The sequence below is a fragment of the Ascaphus truei genome, chromosome 1, assembly GCF_040206685.1.
Source record: "Ascaphus truei isolate aAscTru1 chromosome 1, aAscTru1.hap1, whole genome shotgun sequence".
Classification (NCBI taxonomy): domain Eukaryota; kingdom Metazoa; phylum Chordata; class Amphibia; order Anura; family Ascaphidae; genus Ascaphus; species Ascaphus truei.
This window is the reverse complement of record NC_134483.1, coordinates 452,413,603-452,438,816: the sequence shown is the minus strand read 5'-3', so window position 1 is coordinate 452,438,816 and position 25,214 is coordinate 452,413,603. Positions and strand designations below refer to the sequence as shown.

Genomic DNA, 25,214 nt, shown 5'->3' with positions numbered 1-25,214 from the left:
GGTGTGAAAAACGGGCTGGTGCAGAGGTGGGGGGGGGTGTGAAAAACGGGCTGGTGCAGAGGTGGGGGGGGGAGTGTGAAAAACGGGCTGGTGCAGAGGTGGGGGGTGTGTGAAAAACGGGCTGTACAGAGGTGGGGGTGTGTGTGAAAAACGGGCTGGTACAGAGGTGGGGGGGTGGGCTGCTGACATGTGAGGTGGGGGGGTGGGCTGCTGACATGTGAGGGGGGGGGTGGGCTGCTGACGTGAGGGGGGGGGGTGGGCTGCTGACATGCGAGGGGGGGGTGGGCTGCTGACATGCGATTTAACCCGTGCGGCCCAAATTTTTTTTCCTTGGAGCAGTTCGGCCCTTCTCACTTTACGAGTTGGGCAGGCCTGTTGTAAAGTATTCATAAATACGAAAATTGGGAGCCACGCTTGCATCGCGTTATAAGCGGATTCGCCTTGTAACGGATCGCGTTATAACGGGGTTGAGCTGTATGTATATAATACACATGGTCAGATAACCTGCTGTCGCTTTAATGGCACAAGCTGTGCATTTAGGTACAATATTGTATCTTCCACTGTTGCTTAAAGTGCAACCTCGCCATACTGGCCCCAAAACAACCTTCTTCCTTCCTTTTTTTTTTTTAAAAGAATTTAAGGCTACGCTGACGGAGACGTCAGGCTGCGGTCGCTGGAAAAATCAAATTGAGATGACTTCCAGCAATCGCGACCAAGCTGTCGCGCCTACTATAAGCGCATGCGACGGCGGCTATGCATTTGTTTTGCCGCAACGTCACCATTGCTGGCACTATAAGCGCAGCCTAAATGGAAAGATTTGGCTGTTTTTGTGTTTCTTTGGTAATTATTGTTAAATTGTATTTTGTAGGGGGCTCTTCAGTGGGAAATGTTTCTCTATCAAGAGATCTCATGCGTTTTTTTTTTTTTAATGGTTTTAGTACAATGCTAAATGTTTTTTAACAGACTGCTCATGACGCCAGCTCTTTCCTGGCACTTGCTTATCAGGATAACTACTTAGTGCAGCTGCTTTGTCTTATCGATCAAGGTTGGACTTGTTTCTGAGTAGTTTGGGCCTCATGCAGAGAGCATAGAATTTTAAAAATGGCGAATTTCATAAAAAGTAGCTTTTTTGGAGAGTTTTATTCTCCATATGCAGAAAAGTGCGAATTCTGCTATGTTTAACATGGATGCGTGTGGCGAGTTTAAATTGGCGAGATGCGCGCTTCAGAAACGTGTAAAAACAAAATCGCGCCTTTTTTTCCCCTTTACTATAGGCGGCGAGCGCCATCTTGCCATATTTTCGTGGCGCGGCAAAAATGCGAGAATCGCGCCTTTTTTTGGCGTGAACAGCCGCTACTTGCCGTTCGCACCTCTCTGCATTCGGAGAGTTTTAAAAATGGCGCGATTGAGGTTCTCGCCAGCCGCGAGGCGAGTTTTAAACATAGAAATAAAAAAATGGCGCGTTTTTCGCAACTCGCCATTTTATGCCGTTTTCTGAGGGAAATTGAACAAAAAATGGCGAGTTTTGAAATAACGATGCTCTCTGCATGAGGCCCTTTGTTCTATATCTTCCCCAGTTTTTGAAGATTGGTATAATCTGAGAATGTATCCTTGTGCTCGATCATGTGTGTTTTTCATGCTAAACTCTGACTTCTTGATTTTGCTTTCCGTGTGCTGCGTTAATTTTGTAAAGGTCTACGTACACTCTGGGTGCTATGTATGTAACACACACAGAAAATCCAAAAAAAGCTCCAGCACACACTGATTAATAGAGAAAACGAAGATTCTCGGAATAAGCCAAAATTTTATAGCGATAATAATAGAACAATAGGTATCACAAATGGGAATGCTTAACGACTATAATAGCAGAATATATGGTTCTTAAAAAGCACAAGAGTAGGGGGGGGGAAACACAGCAAAGGGGAGTAGGGGGGGAAGGTGGGAAACACAGCAAAGGGGAGTAGGGGGGGGGGGAAGGGGGGAAACTGCTAACAAAAAAACATAAAGACAATGGGGGAGTGTAAGAGGGGCAACGTTTCAGGGTAACGACCCTTTCCCTTGGGTCCAACGGAACCGAACCGAACCACATGGTACTTCCCTTGACCCCCCCTACAAGACACAAAATAGCCAACTCAGAATAAGCTTAGAATAAAGTCCTGAGCAAACATCTGCAGTATAAGCAATAGTACATGTCACACAACTGTCCTTTTTCAATATGATTATCAGGCTGCTCGCTCTTCCTCTCTTTCAAAGTAAACGTGGCCACTTTTGCTTTGGAAGAGAGGAAGAGAGAATCCGTGACAGGTGTGGATTCCTATTGGCCCGTGTGACCGGGGGGTTTAAACTGCAGGAAATGCCGGGACCCCCTTCGGAGGTAAGTATCTTTGGAAGCAGGGGATTCCTGGAGCTGAAATTAACTGGGTTCAGCTCCGGAGACCCCCCGATTCAAACCTGTACTACACTTTTTTTTTTTTTTTTAAGAATTGAAGAAAAGAGAAAAACTGCCTGGATTGCTCCTTTTTTAAATAGTAGTACAGTAGTAGTAGTAGTATACAGCTGCATCTTTGGCATCTCATAAGTATGTTGATGACTGGGGCTGCACCTCCAAGTCTTGCAGGCCCCCCTGTGTATCCAGGTGTAATTAGGTTTTACCTTTGGAAAGCTATTTGGTGGAGTTGCCATGCACATACATTTGTACAGGACTCCATGCATATACATGCTAATTATTTCTTTTTCATTGCTTTGAACAGGGGGAAAGCCCAGCGAGTAGTCAAAGGTAAGACATCCCTATTTTGCATTGATTTTGTCCAAGCCTTAACTTAGGTGGCTTTGTTTAGCACTTTGCAGACCCATATTTTCTGTGCCATATTTCTCCTCGTACAGCTGGAAGTAAGATTCTCCTCTAAACAGGTGTTAAAGAAATGGCTGTATATACATTATAGGAGCAGTTCCATGTAACAACATATATAATAATTATTTTATTTCATATAGCACTTTTTTCCCAATGGGACTCAAAGCAAGTTACAATATAGTGTGCGGTAAGCCACATTGTACATAGGATTGTTACAGACACATAATCTGTTTTTGATGCCTGAGGTACAGGGAGATAGTGACTTTCACGAGGAGCTGACACCAGGATTTGAACCTGTTTACCCTGCTTTAAACTCTGTTTCCTTGTTTTGAATCAGTGCCTTTACTCTCTGAGCCACTCCCTTCAGCTATACCTACCTACGTCTACTTATACCTACATATATATCTACATACTTCTATTTCTGCATACGTCTACATACTTCTACTTCTATATAATATACTAAAATAATCAAAATAAAAAACTGTTAACCCCCAGCAACCTAACCAATTCTCTACAATTTTACTATTACAGCTACAGGTGTAGGTAACTATATTAGGAAACCTTATGAACTTTGCTGACCGAAACGTTTTTCAGCGAAAACCATCAAGTAACATGAAATATGCTGTTGCTGGAACTATTCGTTTATATCACGTGTTTTGAGGAATAGCACACAGACTACAAATATGTATTAGACTTCGGGGGTCCTTATAGCTACATGTGCTTCAAGGGATTTGTTTTGTCCACATCTGCCTTCAAACAATCTAAAATACTGCACAAATAAAGGAATAACGATGATGATACAGCATGCCTTGAATGAAAAGATCTGCCTATGAGAACATTTTTCAGATTATTCCTTTCCCTGCTCAGACATGATCCTGGTAAAATATACTGTTACCTGTTGTGACAGGGTGAATGAACGTCACAAGCCCTATGTCTGGAAGACCTATATTTAGGTCTGCAGTGCAGCAGTCACCAGGTTAATATTCAGCTGGGAAGCTCTTGGCAATTAGTCTAGTCCCAGCTGCCTCATCAAAGAGCTTTAAAAAAACCCAGGCTGCACACACATACATGCAGCCTGTCTGGTCCAGTGAGAGAGACTGCTTATAAGGTCTGTCTTCCCTGTACTGTTTTTGCTGTACTGTTACCCTGGACTTTGAACAGCCCTTGTTGGGAAAGGGCAAGCCCTGCTCAGGACTTATTTTCTGTTTTGTTTTTGCATGCTGAAAAGAAGCTATTTGGTTTTGCGTGCCATATTTTTAAGGCTCAATAAATAAGCCTTCTCAAGAAAACCCACGTGTTGTTGCATGTACTCTGCAACACCTGTATACATAGTTTAGCCACATGAGCTGCCCTTGTTATGTACAGTTTCCAATTTGCTGAAATATTGCAACTAACCTGCTTTGTGTCCTTTATTTACCATTTCTATATTTAATGGATTTAATTTACCTGGCGTAACCCCAGTCTGTTGTCCATCTGTTCTACTTGTGCTGCGGGCAATTATTTTGAAGATTATTTAAATGAAGTAAAAGCTAGAAGCAGCATTGGTAAAATATAATGCACACCAATTTGCATGGGTTTGTGTCCTCGGATGTACTATAACTATGAACTAGCTATCATTGTTGGCCTGCTCATGGCCACACAATAGATAATTTATTAATTATCGTGTAATCCAAAGGACATCCAGATGTGCAGATCAGTCAGCCTCAGGGATCCTTCTGACACTCCACTGGCATCTTCACAAGATGATTCCTATCATAACATGACGCACACAGATATTTGTCTCTAACCATCCTTACAGTTACCCCCCCCCCCCCCCCCCACTCCCAGAAATGTTAGACCATTGTTGCTAGAGGGTCCTGCAACTGTAGTCTGCAGCAAGAGGAGTTAGACCTATAGTGTTGACTATGCTCAGGTGACCTACACGTGCTGGGGTCTGTTTCAGGCATGTGATTTGTCTGCTTCCCCCCCCCCCCCCTTCTTTTTTTTTTTTTTTTTTTTGAAGTATGTAGAATATTATGCTCTGTAGGATGGGCCACTTATTCTCTTTTAATATGCAAAATACAGTAAGTACTTTTTGCCACCAAAATAGAATTATAGCTTCTTAGGTGTAAATGATGAATATGTACGGTTAATGCAGAACGCCATGTTTGCTATCATAATTCTTTTAAGTTACGTAGTGGTACAGACCAAATCTCTGAATGGCAAGAGTGTCCTGTATACTTTAATCTGCTGTATCGACCTCCAGCTCAATTGAAACCCATAAGAAGCTACTCACTATTTTCCACATCAATGATTAGAAGTACCTTCCAGTAATGATTACAACAGGTCCAACATTAGACCTTTCCCTTGCTGGATTTCATTTTGGCTGCATGTCTTGTTTCTGAGCCCTGCTCCCAACTTTCATTGTTCATTATTGCATCCTATGACTGGAGACTGAAAAACTCCACAAATAATGTCAAACCCACAGATGCCATATTTACGAAATAGTCTGCTTCCATAGTGCACCTTCCTGCTCTGCGAGACGCCTTGAGTCCATTCAAGTCAAATGACTGTGAGGTAAGGTATTCCAGCACTGGAAGGAGTCCTATGGCAGAAGACTGCTTGGTAAATATGGGCCAAGGTCCTTGGAAGTTTGGCCTGGGCCTTTTATTGGTGTAGCCACACTGTGACTATTCCGGATGTGGGTAGATCTCGGCTGAAGAGACCTTTGCAAGCTATTGCAGTTTTCAGGTTATATGATCGTGGTCTTTTTGGGTCCCGCAGTAAAAAAAAAAAAAACGTAATAATGACAAGACTGTGTTATCTTTAAAATAATGAAAATACAAATGAATGATTAAACCAGAGCATCAGTGGGCGCCCACCCAATTGTTGCAACCAGCCAAGTTACACATATATTAAAGGCATATTTAGTAAGTGGTGCTATCCCGTACGCATCCTCCTGCTCCAGCACACCCCTTGCAGCCCATTCAAGTGCGAGAGCCATTGTGGCTTCCAGCATAGCACTGCTTGGTAAATATGATCCTAAACGTTAGATCATACATTCATACCATGGATCTTAATTAAACTTACATGTGAAGGTCTCACATTGCTGAAAATACCATGCTGACCAAAACTGACATTGCCCTTTAAATAAGTTTGAATAAAATCCATGTTGTACTTTGGTAAGTGTAGTGTATTTATTTATCCACTATTCTGCACAGGCAGATTGGTTGTCCCCGGCTAAGCTCACCTGCCTCAACCTGTGCCTCATGTTCACTCACAATTGACTTTTCTCGAAAGGTACTGACCTGTTTGGAATACCAGAGCGTCAATGTTCCCCATGTTTTCCTATTTACAGACCTTTGAGTGAGGATGAAATATCCGATTTAAAGGAAAGGCATTATACTTCTATTGCCAACCGACAGAGGGCTGAAGATGTAAAGTTACAAACTGAGGTAAGGGAAATTTGTTCTGGTAATTATCAATATCCCCATTCTCAACCTTTGAGTTCATTTCTACTCCATTTTCCTAGGGTTTGAACAATTTATTGTCAATATTAAATAGGCAAAATGTAATTCAAATGTACAAATTATACATCTGATTGCACCAATATTGCACCATTTTGGTTTGGCAACCGTATGAAGAATTTTTATTTTTTTGACGGGAAAAAGATGCATGTTTGTGGTGAAAATTGATGTGAAAATACGTTGTACCTGGTACGTTTCTACAATCCCTTGGCCAAGATAAAAAGCCCTTAAAGATTTGTGACCGAGTAATATTTCTTTCTTCAAGGCATTCTGCAGTCGGCTGTTGTACATGGCAGCATGTCTAAACATGCAACATGCACCTGTTGCTCCCACGGATGTGCTCTTCAATGCAATTGCAATGTGCAGCCGTGTTCTTTGGCAGCAAAAGAATGACATGGCTGCACATTTTTAATGGTGCTGTAATGTTTCGTGTCACCAGAATCGCTGAAAATATATCTCCTCCATATTTTGCATTGCCGTAGTTGCGCTATTTCACTGCTGAAAATGGTGCAGGCTTACCTATGTATGATAGATCGAGATGTCCCATCTAAGGAAATGTTGGTGGAGAAGCTTCAAAGCCATTCTCCATTCTCCATTACTCCATTGTCAGGGAGTAAAGAGCCTGGGTGCTAAACTTTAACACTTCCACTCAACATTTCCAATGCTGCGTGCTTGAGAAAAATAATAATGCTTAGTATCATTGTACATTTGGACCGGGAAACTAGACCTACTAACCACTTGATGATTTAATATTAGTCCTGAAGGTGAGGGACAGGTGATAAATTGGTTCTTCTTTGAAATTTCACAGGAGGTTATGATTTTTAAACGGCCCTTAAATATTTCACCTAATTTCTCCAATGGAGAACAGAGCATCACGTTTGCTGAGCATACTAATGCACCACTCTTAACAGATTTGCTGTTACCCGTGTTGTAACCTTTCATCTAGAACAGAGGTGGGCAACCTATTTTTCAATGTAGCCACAGGTGTGGCTTGTCCAAAATTACTGGACCCCCCACGCACCCCCCCCCCCCCCCCCGAATACATATAAAAAATACCCCCACACCTCCCTAATACATATAAAAAATACCCCCATGACCCAGAATACATATAAAAAATACCCCCACGCCCCCCGAATACATACAAAAAAATACCCCCACGCTCCCCAATTCATAAAAAAATACCCTCACCTCCCCAATACATATTAAATATACCCCCACCTCACCAATACATAAGATATACCCCCATCATCATGATCTCATCTCCCCAGGCTAGCCCCCATCACAATCTTATCTCCCCCCCGCCCCCCATCATCTCCCCCTGGCTCCCTATCATATCTCACTCCCCCCCCCCCCATCATCTCACCCTGGCTCACAATCCCCCCCCCCCCATCATCTCACCCTGGCTCCCCATATCCCCCCCACATACCTTTCCTGCAGGACGCAGACATCACAGCACCTGTCTCTGGGCTGCCGGGGTGTGTGCTCCGCCACCCTGCTGTCCTCCGATTGGCTGACTTCTCCAGTCAGGCCACGACTCACAAGTCTTCTCCTCCTGTCTCAGCACAGGCTTCCTTCTAGCCGCCCTCGCCGCTGCCCGCCTTCGCCGCTCTTGCGCTGCCCGCCTTCCGCCGCTCTTGCGCTGCCCGCCTTCCTGCCGCCCTCGCCGCTGCCCGCATTCCGCCGCTCTTGCGCTGCCCGACTTCCAGCCGCCCTTGCGCTGCCCGCCTTCCGCCGCTCTTGCGCTGCCCGCCTTCCGCCGCTCTTGCGCTGCCCGCCTTCCGCCGCTCTTGCGCTGCCCGCCTTCCGCCGCTCTTGCGCTGCCCGCCTTCCGCAAGTTATAATGGGAATACCGGACACATAGGTGTCCGGTATTACCTCCAATTTTATACCGGACAGGCAGCAGAATTACCGGCCTGTCCGGGTGAGAAACGGACACCTGACAACCCTAGGTGTGGTGAATGAGAAGTGAAAATCGCCACACCTTGCTTTTTGCTTACTTGCCACACTACAAATTTTAGCTCACATAAAAAATAACTTTTCACGGTCGGGTCTAGACTCCAACTGAATGCAGAGGGGAGTATTGGGTGGCTGTGTTGGGTCAATGACTCATTCAGAAAGCGGAAACCAGCACACGCAGTCAGGAAAAAGTTTTATTTTACTGTGGGAGCTGGCAAACACATTGGCCACTTGTGGCGATTGGCGACAGGGTTGCCCACCTCGGATCTAGAACCTCTGTGTACTGTATATACAGATTTTAAAAAGGTGTCAAAAGCCACCAATACCGGTAATATCGAACAGTGTTGGGTAAACAAGAAAATTAAAATTGCAGAAAGGATACATGGTGCAAGCAAGGCTGCAAAATCCTGAAGCACTCCGGATAAAGACTGGTCTGTACACTGCACACCTTAACCTGTGCAGGCAGCGACTTCCTCTGCAAACAATATGTGGAGTTTCTCCAATATATGATATTGTGACTGGTGTCATTAAGCCTTTTCGCTGCCAGGGTGTCTGCAGTGCTGCAATGCATTACAGGTCACTCTGGCAGCACCGAGGTTAAGGCAAAATGAAGCGAATTGGTAACAAAAATAACTGACGTGTGCTTGTAGAGTCTCTGTTTTTCCCTCGGCATAACCTGACTTTGTCTCATTTGCAGCCTTCTCGCCACTTCACAATGCAGAGAAGCCCAAGTTCAATGTCCAAAAAGGACAAAACTGCTGCCTTTGAGTAGGTTGCTGGCAATGCCCTGGCTTGGCTGAAATAAAGCTGTTTAAAACAGCAAACTGAAGATTTAGGAAATGTTCTGTTCATAGCCGACTGAAAGCCAAAATGTGACATATTTGCTATGTGCATTTGCATGTTAATAATCTATCTGCAGTGTAGGTACTGTATGAAGTTGGCAGGGCTGGACCGTGCTTTGTGTGAGTTATGCGGAAGCACTTCTGTGTCCAATCTGTACAAACAAATAACATTGGGACAGGTTAAGTGTAATGTTTGTAGTCACACAGCTAAATGAATCATGCTTTAAAATGAAGATAACCTGGTGTTATACTGACAAACTGCTTCCATTATAGGTAACTTCCATAGATCTGCTGTATGTCTCAATTGTATCTGCCAAGTATCATTTGTCTTGTCTTCAATGTTTTAATTTAAAGGTTTTTGTTTGCATGCCTTTTTTTTTTATTATTTATTTATTTAATTTTTGTTTTCCAATTTTAGAGGGCAGCTAGACAGGTTCTGATTTTGTTAACCCTTATTGTTCTGTTCATGCACAGTTAGCCATACAAGAGGAGAAGTTAAAACTAGAAGAGGAGACTTTATATGCTGCACAGCGTGAAGCAGCCAGGGCAGCCAATCAAAGAAAGCTTTTGGAGGTGAGGGGATGGAAACCCCAATGTACAGTATATCTGAGCTGTAGAGTTTACTGTATCTGTGCCATGTTTCCTTTAATGCCATCTGTACGAGGTTTTCTTTCTTGTTTGTTTTTCCCTATGTTGCTGGAAGGGCACGCACAGTAATGCATTGCTTGCTTTTGTGGTAGCAAAGGGCTCAATGTTCATTTGTTTTTTAAAAAAAAAATTTTTATAGCAATAATACTCATACTATAGTACATACTCGTACAGTAGTACGTACTCGTACAGTAGTTCGTACTCGTACAGTAGTACATTTTCTAAGTTTGATTTCATGAATCGAGACTAAAATATGACGACACCAAAATCATCCTCTGGGTTAATGCAGTGGTCCAATATAATTTGTTGTGAAAGATACACTCCCACTTAACTCGCAAGACATCACTTAACCCCTTTAGTGCCACAGTTGTCTTCACATTTTTTTGCAATAAACATCCTAAAAGGGGAGTGCAACCAACCTGCCAAGTTATTTTTTTTAATTAAATAACAGAAATCATGTATTTAAAAATAATTTAAAATAACGCGCCTACCTGCACTTCTGTATAGTGGAGGATTATTCTGTAATCAATGCCTTCTCCGTTGCAAATAGAATATTAACACGCTGACAGACGTGTGTGCAGGGCAGAATCTTTTCAATAAACATGAGTTGGTTGCAAACGTTCTGTCTTGTGACACGGAAACCTAGTTGAGGTCCAGGAAATTAGTGCTAAAAAGGATTGATTCACTCAGAATGAGCGAGGCTTCACAGGATTGTACCTCAAAGATCTTACCGTCTCAATCTTAGTATGACCCCTCTATCCTCTGACATTGTCCATCTGCCTGTATTTATTTACCTATTCTTTTGTCTAAAATCTCTCTTGATTCCTAGTTTCCTTTTCCGTGCTGGGCTTTTCAGCTGTTGCTGGCACAGGTCCCTGTCTTAGTGAGAGAGAACACTGCAGCTCTAATCTCAAAGTAAAGACCCCATCTGGGAAACACTCATTTTTAGAAAATAATTTTTTTTTAAAAATGACTTGCCGATTTGAATTATTATTTAAAGCAAACCGTTCATTTATTGCGCACAAAGCATGCAATGCCACCGTTTCACATTAATAAGAAAACAATTGTGAGGTTTGTCAAATAGTAGTAGTACATCCAGTGGCGACAGACAAACCACAAGATTCAATCCTTCTTAATTAGAAATATAATGAGAATGAAATGCAAAAGTAATCGGTTAAAGGACAGGGAGTCTTGCAGCTTCTCAGGGGTCACTTTTAAGCTTATCTGGAGACTATGCGTTTATTTGAGATGCCCAAACATCTTCACAATTTAGCTTTTTATTATAAATAGATTGGGCGTGAAGTTCCCTTCATAACAAAAATGGTGTGTTAAATGTAACTTGGTGGTTAAAATGTGAAGTGGTTATCTCAATGATGCAGCAGAAATACTGCTCCCCATATTAATATTGCTCTGTTATTGACATCATGTAAATCAGAGGTGGGCAACATATTTTTCAGTGTAGCCACAGATGTGGCGAATGAGAAGTGAAAATTGCCACACCTTGTAAAAATTGAGACATTAGGTTGCTCAATCAAACATTTAAAACACACACTGTTTGTCTGCTTCACTCACCTCAGCACTATCACCTGTTACTGCTTCACTACGTTGACTCATTCAGAAAGCGGAAACCAGCACAAGCCATGAGGATAAAGTTTATTTTACTGTGGGAGCTGGCAAACGCATATTTGCCACACTTTCATGGCCTATTCGCCACTTGTGCCGATTGGCGACAGGGTTGCCCACCTCGGATGTAAATGGTCTTACTCTAGGTGATGCTGTTCTCTTACATTTCATGGGGTTTATACTGTACCGTTCAGGTCAAAATACATGTTTTTTTTTTTTTAATCTCCTTTCTACATTTGAAGTACTGTATATGACACTTGTTGTTTTAGCAACACAGGTTGCAGTGGATAAGACAAAGAGCTCAAGCGGCTAAGAATGGAGAAAACCCCAAAAGGTAATAAATTGCCCTCAAACGTGCCATTCTTTCTGCATGTCGGCTTCTGTGGTGGAATAGATGAGTATGTTTACATAACTTTGCTGCTGCTTGGTGTATAAGTATACAGGGCAATATTTGCTAGCCCAGCTTTAGTAAAGGTGGCACAAAATGTTTTGCCCATTAAGCTGTGAAGGGTTAATCTGAATTACACTTTTGTGAAGAACTGTTATCTTCACTGGTAAGAAGTATATATTATTTATGCTGAAAAGTGAAGGATGCTTCTACCCAACAATAGTACGTTCTTTTACAGTATATAGTTGTTGCTCTCATTCCTTATAAGTATTTGGCTTTTAAATGTGTAGGTAGCAAAAGCCAGTAAAATACGGTTGGATAACCATTAGAGAAACGTGTTGATTCTGCTGTGCTGGCATTTAGACGTTATCCTTAAACGAGGCAGATTCTGGGGCTGGATCTCTTTAAGCCATTGTTATTATGGATTTGCAGATTGTTCCTGACCTGGGAATCGAGAGTACTAGCAAATAATTCTGCATTCTAATTTAAAACCTAGTCAAATTAAATTGCCTTCTCGACATGCGTTATAGTCCTTCTCATCCAGATGACAGTTTGCATCAGCGATGTGAGCAAGCTTCTCTGCATGCACATTTCATGCTTAGTATTTCTCCTGTACTCTTATATTTTGTATTGCTACCTACCAATAAGTGGTTTCTCCACCAGATAATTAATCACTTTATTTATTTATTTATTTTAAAATAAAATGTATGTTTTTTTATTGATTTATTACAGCTCCGTAGCAGAAGATTTTGAAACCTATTTGCAGAATGTGAAGGCCCAATATGAAGCTGTTAGGAGTAGCAGTAAGTTACAATAAGATTCAATTATTCGTAGGAGCTGTTGACCTCTACTCTAGCGGCCCCCCTAGCCATAGGCGGGGGGGCTTCATGACCGGGGGGGGTCCGGCCTTCCCCTCGCTGGCCCGCCCCCACACCTCCCTCCCCAGGACAGGGGAGGAGTTCCAGGAAGGCCTACTTAAGGCCAGGCTGGCGGGCAGCACATCCTCTTTGGCTGCCCGCCAGACGATTTGGACGTCCCGCTCCTCCCTGCAGTTTAAACTACGGTAAGGCCCCGAAAGGGGGGTCAATCCTGGGCACTCCCCCCTCCTGTATAGCCGCGATTTTTGAATCGGCGGCGAGGGGGGAGGCGGGATGCAGGGAGGAGAGGGACCCCGTAGGGTAGCGGCCCGTCCCCATCCTCCATCTGCGGCGCGCAGCATGCAGCTGGGGGGGTCGGACTTAAGCCTGTGCCGCGGCGGCTGCAGGCGGGGAGGGGTTGGTCTCGGGGGACAGAGGGGGTCTGGCGGGCAGTAGGGGCCTGACGGGTTTTTCCCCGCTTCTCCTGGGGGGGGGGGAGGGGGGCTACCTGCTCCCGCAGCGTTGTGCGGGCGGGTGCCTCCTCCATCCGCATAGCCCCGCGGCGGCTGCCATGGGTAGGGGCACCCGGCGGGGAGAGGCAGAGGGATGTTGGTTGCGGGGAGAGGGGGTTCCGGCCGAGGCATGCGGCCCGCGTGTGTCCCATGCGGGCGGCTGCTCGCGGCCCGTTCGGGGGCTGGGGCGCAGTCCCACGTGGTGGAATGTAGCGCGGGCAGAGGCCCCTCCTACCCCTCCCCCCCCCCTTTTCGTTTAGTGGCCTCGGGGCACGGGGGTTGGGGAGGACCGGTCAGCCATGCGGCTGGAGAGGCGGCTGCTCCCGCGCCCCCCCCTTCCCCCACACTTGTGGGGTCGTTAAAATGTATGCGTGAGGTGGGCTGTACAGGGGGGGCCGGCCGGAAAAAATCTATAATAAATAAATAACGTTGTATGGGTATATATGGGTGTGATATGGGTGTGTATATATATGTATATGTGTGTATATATGTATGTATATGTATGGGGGTGTATATATATATATATATATATGTATGTGTAGTATGGGTATATATATGTATATGTGCGTGGGTATATATGTGGATGTACGTACAGGTATTTATGGGTGTTATGTGCAGGTATGTGGGTGTGTATGTACATGTGTATATGGGTATGCACGTATACGTAAGTGAAGATATACGCATGTATAGGCTAGTGCAGCCGCTCTTAGTGGTTGCGGCCCTAGGCCGGGGGTAAGCGCAAAGAGGGGGCGGCCAAGGTTGGCGCTTCACGGTCTGCCCCCGCAGTTAGTTTCGGCGGGGGGACACACGCTGATGCGCTCGGGGCGATTATGTGCAGGTTTGTGTGTGCGGGTATATATATGTGTATACGGGTACGTATATATGTGTACATGGGTACAGGTAAATCGGTGTACGTGTATGTAGGCATGTATACTATAAGCTATATAAATATACTGTAGTTCGGCGGGGGGGGAGGCGATGGCAAGTGGATGCTTGACTGCTCCCAGCGGCCGCTTCCTTCTGGTATCCCGTGCGGGGGTAGCAGTTGCCCGCCCGTGCGGGGTGGGGGTATGGCGAAGTTGGGACAGAAAGGCTGGCATAAGATTTGCATAGGAGGGAGCGCGGTCTGACTGGCGACGTGTCCCCCCCACTTATGGTCTCAGACGGTGCAGAGAATTATATAATGTCAATAGAGCTCTTTATCTAGGGACATTATAGACTATATAGATATATGGTGGTAATTATTAGATGATAAATACTTGTTAATGGGAATCGCAATGTTTAGCATTTATGCTTGGTTACTTTATCTGAATTCCCCAATTAATTCATGGATGGGCGCATGGGGAGGCGTGCGTGCGGAGGCGCATGTGTGGGGGATAGGTGTGTGGGCACAGGTAGTTGGATATATGGATATACGTGTAGGCACATCAGAAGTATGTATGTAGGCACATGTGGATGTTTATATGTGTAGGGGCACACGTAGAAGTGTGCGGGTGTATAGGGGCACACGTAGATGTGCGCTTGCGTGTGTGGGCACACGTAGATGCGTGCGGGTATGTATGGCCACACGTAGAGGTGCGCGAGTGCGTATGGGCACACGTAGGCAGGTGCACGTGGATGCGCGCGTGTATGAGCACGCGTGGATGCGCGCGTGTGTAGGGGCACACGTGGATGCGCGCGTGTGTATGGGCACACGTAAATGCGCGCGAGTGTATGGGCACTCGTAGATGTCAGTAGAGCTCTTTATCTAGTGACATTATAAACTATATAACTATACTGTAGTAATTATTAGATGATAAATACCACACGTAAATGCGCGCGTGGGTATAGGGGTGCATGTAAATGCGCGCGTGTATGTGGACATGCGTAAATGCGCGCGTGTATGTGGACATGCGTAAATGCGCGTGTGTATGGACACGCGTAGATGCGCGCGTGTGTATGGGCACGCGTAAATGCGCGCGTGTGTATGGACACGCGTAGATGCGCGCATGTGTATGGACGCGCGTAGATGCGCGCGTGTGTAGGGACACGCGTAAATGCGCGCGTGTGTATATGGGCACACGTAGATGCGCGCGCGTGTGTATGTGGGCACACGTAGATGCGCGCGAGTATATGGGAACACGTAGATGCGCGCGTGTATATGGGTTCACGGAAATGCGCGCGTGTATATGGGCTCACGGAAATGCGCCCATGTGTATATGGGCACACGGAAATGCGCGCGTGTGTATATGGGCACACGGAAATGCGCGCGTGTGTATACGGGCACACGCAGGGCGCGCACGTGCGTGGGTAGAGGGGCACACGCAGGTGCGCGCGGGTTTATATGGGTGCGCGTGGATGTATATGGGTGCGCGCGGGTGTGTATGGGCACGCGGAAATGCGCGCGCGGGTGTGTATATGGGCACACGGAAATGCGCGCGTGTGTATATGGGCACACGGAAATGCGCGCGGGTGTATATGGGCACACGGAAATGCGCGCGGGTGCGTACGGTTTGCTGTGCGGGGAGAGGGGCTGGCGGAGGCAAGCGGTCACAGCGCGTGAGGCCCTGGGTTGCTAATCCTGGGGCAGGCAATAGTCGCGACCCGTGCAAGCAGGGACGGGTAGGGACGGGCCGGTGCCCCGTCGCGCAAAAATTTTGGACAGGCATACGGGAAGCGGGCTGCATGGCATCAATGGCAGAGCAGTTACGCCTTCTTCAAGTCGAGGCGGAAAACCATGACGAGGCATGGTTGGATCGGTGGTTGCATGCGTTGTTCTCTGCGATATACGTGTAGGCACATCAGAAGTCTGTATGTAGGCACAGGTGGATGTTTATATGGGTAGGGGCACACGTAGAAGTGTGCGGGTGTATAGGGGCACACGTAGATGTGCGCTTGCGTGCGTGGGCACACGTAGATGCGTGCCGGTATTTATGGCCACACGTAGATGTGCGCGAGTGCGTATGGGCGCACGTGTGTATGAGCACGCGTGGATGCGCGCGTGTGTATGGGCACACGTAGATGTCAGTAGAGCTCTTTATCTAGTGACATTATAAACTATATAAATATACTGTAGTAATTATTAGATGATAAATACCAAGCGTAAATGCGCGCGTGGGTATAGGGGTGCACGTAAATGCGCGCATGGGTATAGGGGTGCACGTAAATGCGCGTGTGTATATGGGCATACGTAGATGCGCGCGTGTATATGGACATGCGTAAATGCGCGCGTGTATATGGACATGCGTAAATGCGCGCGTGTATATGGACACGTAGATGCGCGCGTGTGTATATGGGCACACGTAGATGCGCGCGTGTGTATATGGGCGCGCGTGTGTATATGGGCGCGCGTGTGTATATGGGCACACGTAGATGCGCGCGTGTGTATATGGGCACACGTAGATGCGCGCGTGTGTATACGGGCACACGTAGATGTGCGCGTGTATATGGGAACACGGAAATGCGCGCGTGTATATGGGCTCACGGAAATGCGCGCGTGTGTATGGGCACACGGAAATGCGCGCGTGTGTATATGGGCTCACGGAGATGCGCGCGTGTGTATATGGGCACACGGGAATGCGCGCGTGTGTATATGGGCACACGGGAATGCGCGCGTGTGTATATGGGCACATGGAAATGCGCGCGTGTATATGGGCACACGGAAATGCGCGCGTGTGTATATGGGCACACGGAAATGCGCGCGTGTGTATATGGGCACACGGAAATGCGCGCGTGTGTATATGGGCACACGGAAATGCGCGTGTGTGTATACGGGCACACGCAGGGTGCGTGTGTAGCGGGGCACACGCAGGTGCGCGCGGGTTTATATGGGTGCGCGTGGATGTTTATGGGTGCGCGCGGGTGTGTATGGGCACACGGAAATGCGCGCGGGTGTATATGGGCACATGGAAATGCGCGCGGGTGTATATGGGCACACGGAAATGCGCGCGTGTGTATATGGGCACACGGAAATGCGCGCGTGTGTATATGGGCACACGGAAATGCGCGCGTGTGTATATGGGCACACGGAAATGCGCGCGTGTGTATATGGGCACACGGAAATGCGCGCGTCTGTGTATACGGGCACACGCAGGGTGCGTGTGTAGCGGGGCACACGCAGGTGCGCGCGGGTTTATATGGGTGCGCGTGGATGTTTATGGGTGCGCGCGGGTGTGTATGGGCACACGGAAATGCGCGCGGGTGTATATGGGCACACGGGAATGCGCGCGCGCGCGCGTGTGTATATGGGCACACGGAAATGCGCGCGGGTGTATATGGGCACACGGAAATGCGCGCGGGTGCGTACGGTTTGCTGTGCGGGGAGAGGGGCTGGCGAAGGCACGCGGTCACAGCGCGTGAGGCCCTGGGTTGCTAATCCTGGGGCAGGCAATAGTCACGACCCGTGCAAGCAGGGCCGGGTAGGGACGGGCCGGTGCCCCGTCGCGCGAAAATTTTGGACAGGCATACGGGAAGCGGGCTGCATGGCAGCAATGGCAGAGCAGTTACGCCTTCTTCAAGTCGAGGCGGAAAACCATGACGAGGCATGGTTGGATCGGTGGCTGCAGGCGTTCTCTGTGAAACCAGCACGTGGCACTAAGGCTGCTCCCCGCGGGAAGGGGAAGCAGAGGGCGCTGCAGCACAACGCGTCAGGCGGCATGTAGAGAAGCCGCGCTCCACAGGAAGGGAGCGCGGAGGGTGCTGCAGTGCAAGGCGGCAGGCGAAGTTCAGCAACCGCACGCGGGGAGGCAGCCCTCGGTCACGGTACCGTGAGGCAGGGCGTCAAAGCGGAGGGCGCTGCAGCACAACGCAACAGGCGACAGTCGACAGCCCTCAGGCAGCATTGCGCGCTAGACAGGCGGCAGGCAGAGAAGCCGCGCTCCACAGGAAGGGAGCGCGGAGGGTGCTGCAGTGCAAGGCGGCAGGCGAAGTTCAGCAACCGCACGCAGGGCGGCAGCCCTCGGTCACGGTACCGCGAGGCAGGGCGTCACAGCGGCCTGGTCGGGCCTCAGCGAAGGTGGGGAGGACTTCGACCGCTGGGACGCAGGACACGGCGGATCGGCGCGCAGGTCGGCCCGCCAAGGAGGGGCGGCGACTTCCAGCCACCGTGACGCAGAACAGGGTGTCACGGCACGCCACACGGCCGCCCGTTGCTGACGCGGGCGGTGTCACTGTCAGGATTTCGCCTGCAGAGTCGGCAGGGCCAAGGAGACAAAGACGGCCAACCGCAACCGCGGTTGGTGCCAATGTTTCGTAGAGCAGAGAACCCAGCATGGTTCGACTACGTGGAGCCGGCATCGGGTGAAGGGCGAACCAAGTCGCAGCCCAGGTCTCTTCCTCACGGGAAGCCACAGGTGGCCACGGCCGGGGTCACTGGCACCGCGAATCCCATTCCAGTACCAACAGCCATCAGCCGGACCCCGGTGTCTTTCAATTCTTCAGCCACGGCCGGGGTCAGGGGCGCGGTAGCCGACCCACCCGGCAGCATCACGCACTGCACAGATGGTGGAACAGCCCCGGCAGGCGGTTGATGGAGACACGCCGTGGAAGGTACGGCATATGGCGTATCGGGTAATGGTAAGGAGTCGCGTTTAGGGCGGTATCGAGGAGATGCGTCAAGGCTTGCAGTGGGCGACACAGAGCGAGCAAGGGAAGAGGCGTGGCCCAGTCCACTGCCAGGGTCGATTCCCTAGGGGTCACTGAGGGCGGGTAAGAAGCCTGCAGCAGTAAAAAAGGCGAAATCCCAGATAGCGCTGGGTAAAGGCGGCCTGCGGCTCCGGAGGTGGGTATGTCCGGGACCGGGTGAGGGATAGTGCAGCGAAAAAAGCGATTCTCAGGGCATCTTTAAAAAGCATGGCAAGTTGAGTAACTACTGCCCCAGGCGCGATTGGCAGCCCCAGGTGGAATGGAGAGGGCAGGCTGGGCTGGTAGAGGAGCATCGGTCCCGCTGCTAGGCATGCCAGGCGGGGTAGACTTATTTGAGTTTCCGGGAGGGCTTCGAGAGGGTCTGGAGGGTTGGCGGTACGGGCCTAGTTTAAGGGGGGTTAAATAGACCCGTCGGTGGCGGCTCTTGGGGGGTGGGTGCTTGTTCTTGCCAGACTGGGAGCTGGGCCGTTTGAGCCCGGGGGGAGTACGAGTGGGCAAGGTCAGTTATCCATGACCTCGAGAGCCCGCTCGCGTAGGGGACACGAGGTCAGCGGTTCGAGGGCCGGCTGACCGTCCCCTCCCCCTCCTGTCAAAGGAGCACACTCTGGCAGGGAGTGCATTTACCCCATTAGGTTTTCTGTATAAATAAATAGCCGCGGCCATTTTACCTCCAGCTCCCGTTTCCTGTCTTTATTTGTACGTTGCATGTGGGTACAAGGCGGGGGGAGAGGGGAACCGCCTGGAACCTCCCTGGTCAAGCGGCCCCCCTAGCCATAGGCGGGGGGGCTTCATGACCGGGGGGGGTCCGGCCTTCCCCTCGCTGGCCCGCCCCCACACCTCCCTCCCCAGGACAGGGGAGGAGTTCCAGGAAGGCCTACTTAAGGCCAGGCTGGCGGGCAGCACATCCTCTTTGGCTGCCCGCCAGACGATTTCCCACCCACCCATCCCCTTAGTTAGTGATTGCAATCATGTAATGAACGGCAGCAGAAGGTTGAGCAGGGCAGGGTATTCCCAGGAATGTGGACATATGCATTGTATGCCGTGTTAATGGTTCTTTGTTCCGTTACAGCACGAACAGCTGATACTGTGCTGAGTGAAAGGACGAGGTTCCGAACAGGAGGGGTCATTGACCAGTTTTGCCTTTGTCGCGGCGGCTCTTGGGGGGTGGGTGCTTGTTCTTGCCAGACTGGGAGCTGGGCCGTTTGAGCCCGGGGGGAGTACGAGTGGGCAAGGTCAGTTATCCATGACCTCGAGAGCCCGCTCGCGTAGGGGACACGAGGTCAGCGGTTCGAGGGCCGGCTGACCGTCCCCTCCCCCTCCTGTCAAAGGAGCACACTCTGGCAGGGAGTGCATTTACCCCATTAGGTTTTCTGTATAAATAAATAGCCGCGGCCATTTTACCTCCAGCTCCCGTTTCCTGTCTTTATTTGTACGTTGCATGTGGGTACAAGGCGGGGGGAGAGGGGAACCGCCTGGAACCTCCCTGGTCATGCGTTTCACTCAGGGCTTCTTACATTAAAGAGTTTGCACAGCCTAACAAGCTTTCAAGACCTGCATAAATAAGTCTGCTTTATAAATCCATGGTAAATCCACACCTTTAATACAGTGTACAGTGTTGGTCAGTTCAGCTCTAGCATGTCACAAGGCTGCTTGAAAGGCTACAAAGAAAAGGAAAATATGACGGTAAAAGGCATGTATATAACTTGAGAATATTCTGAAAATGTTTACGCTCTTTAGCCAGGAAAGAGACAGCCGAGGGGAGGCAATATATTAGAAACGTATGAAATTGAGTGAGCGGTTCTCAAACGTTTCCTTGTAACATACCATTTAATGTTGGTTGTTTAGAGGACCACCGTGTATACTTGGCTCTGTGGATCAAAATATTTCTATTTGTGTAGAACATGTAATTGGTAAATACTGGAGCTTTTATATAGAAGGCAGTCTTCAACACTGATGTGCTGGCAGATTTCTGTAAAAGAGACTGCAGGAGGGAACTCATGGAAATTCATTTTTAATGACTTTGTTGTTGAGGACAACTACCGTAATAATATCTCTGGGTACCATGATGGTCCAAGGACCACAGTTTAAGAACCACCAGCTAATTTGGATGACACAAGGTTTAGGGGCCAGTAACTTATGCTGTAAAGCTACGTATATAATAAATAACAGGAAACCCTACTTTGTTGGTGCAACTTGTGGAACGCCTTACAACTGGATTTTTAATAAAGAGGTCTGTAAAAGTCTACATGTGTAGAGGTGCGCTGTATCACCCTTGGAGATACAGTGTACTCCCCCCTACAGACTTCCAGAGTGAACTTGCTGGGCTACATGCTCTACCTCACCTGGCAGTTACTATGAAATTTTAGTGTTTATGTACAAAATTTCATTCAAATCACTGTAATTCTTTACAGCTTTGCCATTTAAAAGTTATTTACTTTATTGACTTGGCATGAGATATCAGACCCCCATCTGCCAATTTCAGGTTAATTGTAGTCACGTGCAAGCTGACTTGCTACAGTACCTCTGTAATGTCCTGCCTGCAAAGCCGCCAGGGAACAGCGTTCATGTTCGATTCTTCAGGCAAGGAAGAATGTGTGCTGCACACTAAAAGAATCACGCACAATTTATGCTACAAAATGCATTTGCTTAGAACTTCGTTCAGGACAAGAAACAGAACTGATAACGTCTCAGGGCAGCAGCCCTTTCGTCAGATCCCCCTCACTGCAGCCTCGGACACCTTTGAAGCAGGTGCCTCTCTAATTGTTACACAGGCAGGCAAACCAATGTTTGTTGGATGATACTTTGGGCCTCATGCAGAGAGCATAGAATTTTAAAAATGGCGAATTTCATAAAAAGTAGCTTTTTTGGAGAGTTTTATTCTCCATATGCAGAAAAGTGCGAATTCTGCTATGTTTAACATGGATGCGTGTGGCGAGTTTAAATTGGCGAGATGCGCGCTTCAGAAACGTGTAAAAACAAATTCGCGCCTTTTTTTTCCCCTTTACTATAGGCGGCGAGCGCCATCTAGCCATATTTTCGTGGCGCGGCAAAAATGCGAGAATCGCGCCTTTTTTTGGCGCGAACAGCCGCTACTTGCCGTTCGCACCTCTCTGCATTCGGAGAGTTTTAAAAATGGCGCGATGGAGGTTCTCGCCAGCCGCGAGGCGAGTTTTAAACATAGAAATAAAAAAATGGAGCGTTTTTCGCAACTCGCCATTTTATGCCGTTTTCTGAGGGAAATTGAACAAAAAATGGCGAGTTTTGAAATAACGATGCTCTCTGCATGAGGCCCTTTGTGTGTGAGGGGAAACTGATTACACCGCTTAATTGCTTCATTTATGTTTTTATTTTTGAATTTGCTACAAGTTAATGCAATAACTGAAAACTACAAATTAGCTGTCACTTTCTCCCCAACCCCCCCTCCGAGATCAAAAACAAACCACAACAAAAGCAGGTAAATTGACCTGACATAACTGCCCTGATAGTGTCTGTAGGTCACACACACACACACACATTATATTTTTCGCTGTTCAGTGATAAATGTGATGAGGGCCCCAGCAGTTATCGGGTGATTTTGTATGATGACTTTTTCCAACCAAAGAATCTGCAGATCTGTGCATTTTCTTTGAGTGCCCTGTGACTTTCCATGTATGTAGGTAGATCTTTATTTATAAAGCGGCATCTATGTGCACAGCGCTTCACAGCAGTAATACACGTGACATAATATAACACACAATGGAAATACGCATTTAAGACATAAAAGTAACAATAGGAACATGTACGTAATGTGTGTCGGCACTCTAGTGGGCCCTAAAACATACAGGAAACCTCGTGTCATTATTGCCTCTTTGTTTTTTTTGGTGGGAGTCCCCTCCACTTTCATTGACATTGCGACCACATGATTGCTTGTAGCAGAGCAGCGATCTTGTGGTCACGATCCTGTAAGACCGGGCGGCATAGGTTTAATGGTACATTTGTGCTTTTGCTTTAGGGCTTTCTTCGGAGGCCACCGTTTTGACGCCCAACACTGAGAGCAGCTGTGACTTAACAACCAAAACAAAGTCAACTAGTGGGAATGATGACAACACGTCCCTGGATCTAGAGTGGGAGGATGAAGAAGGTGGGTGATGGCTTTTAGATCGTGCAATCCATAAGTGGTGCTTCTCCACAAGACACCACCTGGCACTGGATGACCCCCCACCGCCCATTCACACTTAGCAGGCCACAATGTGTCTTCTAGTGGGAGAAGGTGTTTTACAGAATAAATATGGTCCTTTGTATCATGCAGAACAGTTATCTGTAAGAAAGGTGCTTGGCAAGGGGAAAGAAGATGTATTACCTCAGACAATGTTGTTGTGATTTTGAGGGAAATGGTGCGTGTGCAAATAAATACATGTGTATAAACACACGAGGTTTGGAAGTATAAAAATATGAATATATATTCTTTGATCACTGCTAATAATGCAACACGAGTATACAGAATGACTCGCTCCATCCTAAATTCAGTGGTGTTCTCTTGCCATATTAATAACAGACTGTTCCCCTACTGACCTAGGAATGAACAGGATGATCCCAATGAGGGAACGCTCGAAAACAGAAGAGGACATTCTGCGAGCAGCCTTAAAATACAGCGGCAAAAAACCCGGCAGCCACACCGCCTCTGCCTCCGATGATTCAAACGGGCTGGAGTGGGAGAATGATTTTGTGAGTGCAGAAATGGATGATAACGGCAACTCTGAGTATGCAGGATTTGTGAACCCAGTCACAGAACACTCTGCAGAGCCCCAGGACAGGTAGAAGAGAAGGTGGAACAAGGATCTTTTGAGGAACGATGACCAAACACATAACCCTTTTCCCCCCACATGGCTTAAAACGAATGTACAGGGTGTTTGTTTGTTTTTCTTTTCTGAGCCTTCATTTTTATTTTATTTTTTTTACTGCGAATGAGACCATTCTGTATAAGTAAAAAGGGAAAAAAAACGTTTAAGTGGCAAAAGTTGAAACGCGTAACTGGAAAAATTCAGAAATAAGTGCAATTTCATTGGTTATCTTTCGCTAACTTTTTAAAGGAGTAGTTATGAGGGCAAGCTAGCTAGGATTTTCTGCACTTGTCGCGGTTCATTAATACATTATCTGCACTAATTGAAAACTTGATATTTTGGTAAATTGTTTTGCACTTCTCATGCCTTCTTTTGAGGATACTGATTGTATTGATTCAACATTTTGCGCAGGTGGTATGCTTTATAGTAAATGTTACAATGAAGGAGTGTATGTATATGTTCAGACACTCGCTCTCTCTGACATGTATCTGTATGGTTATATATACTCTAGCAGCGATTCCCAACTTCAGTCCTCAAGAACGCCCCAACCGGACAGGTTTTAAGGATATCTCTGCTTCAGCCAAGGTGGTTCAGTCCTAATGACTAAGCCAATGATTGAGCCACATGTGCTGAAGCAGGGATATCCTTCAAGCCTGACCTGTAGGGGGTTCTGACCTGTAGGGGTTCTTAAGGCCGGAGTTGGGAACCACTGCTCTATAGAATGGACTCCATTCGCTCATGCTCCACATATGCATTCACACTTATAAATACATGGATGAAGAAGCCACATTTAGAAACAGTTTTCAATTCTGTCTGTTCCAGTGCTGTCTTCTACACACACACACACTACAATATTTCACTGAAATGTTCATACTTGATGGTATTTGAGTCTGTCATTGAGACCTTTCCATGGTTTATTGAGAGGCTGTACTGCCCCCACTTCTCACTCTGGCTCTCTTGCTTTGTGGGGGATTACTTCTTTTTGTATTATTCATTTAAGAAGCTTCCAACCACTACAATGGTCTGACAGGTATTTACGTATTTTTTATTTACTGCAAGTCACAATCACTGCACCTTTTTAGTTTGAGTTCTCAAGAGCTACACTGGCTAGATATACACAACAATGTATTAGAAATATAAATGGCCCAATAAAAAAAAAATCTGTGTTTTTCTTAATTGCTGAAATTTTATTTAACGGTCATAGCACTTTCTTGTCTAATTGAATAAAGATCTAAATATGAAGAAACTTTGAACTTTTACATTTGGAGCGCCTGGAGGTATTTTCCTATATTTGCTACGTTTTGAACAAAAGTCTGTTTGTTCACGCTGTTCGTGATCTAAGTGCTTTGACTAGAATTCTCACTCAGTATGGCCCGTAACATCCATTTAAAATAGTTTCATATAGCTTTCTATGTTGTGGTGAGCCATTGGGGCGCCTTACAACCTATTCAAGTTACTGGACCGTCAGGGGCCGCTAGTGTTTAACTGGTTACAACCTAATAGTTACGTTTAAAAACCCCAATATAGATGGACAGTACAGATCCAATCTTACAACAGGATTGACTGCTGGGAGAGCAGAAATAAAACCA

General features: G+C 47.2%; 1 protein-coding gene across 2 annotated transcripts in view; it reads left to right on the top strand.

Annotated features, from left to right (window-relative positions):
* AP1AR (adaptor related protein complex 1 associated regulatory protein) overlaps nucleotides 1-24,871 on the top strand; it is a 43,661-nt gene extending 18,790 nt beyond the window's left edge. Inside the window, exons 4-10 of one of the 2 annotated variants that reach the window (XM_075617147.1) lie at nucleotides 2,751-2,776; nucleotides 6,189-6,285; nucleotides 9,630-9,728; nucleotides 11,696-11,760; nucleotides 12,547-12,617; nucleotides 22,797-22,925; nucleotides 23,361-24,871. In XM_075617147.1, coding sequence (XP_075473262.1) covers nucleotides 2,751-2,776; nucleotides 6,189-6,285; nucleotides 9,630-9,728; nucleotides 11,696-11,760; nucleotides 12,547-12,617; nucleotides 22,797-22,925; nucleotides 23,361-23,602 — 729 coding nt within the window. In that variant the 3' untranslated portion in view covers nucleotides 23,603-24,871. The remainder of the gene's footprint in view (nucleotides 1-2,750; nucleotides 2,777-6,188; nucleotides 6,286-9,629; nucleotides 9,729-11,695; nucleotides 11,761-12,546; nucleotides 12,618-22,796; nucleotides 22,926-23,360) is intronic. The other variant, XM_075617149.1, reaches the window with a different exon arrangement.
* The last annotated feature ends 343 nt before the right edge of the window (nucleotides 24,872-25,214 follow it).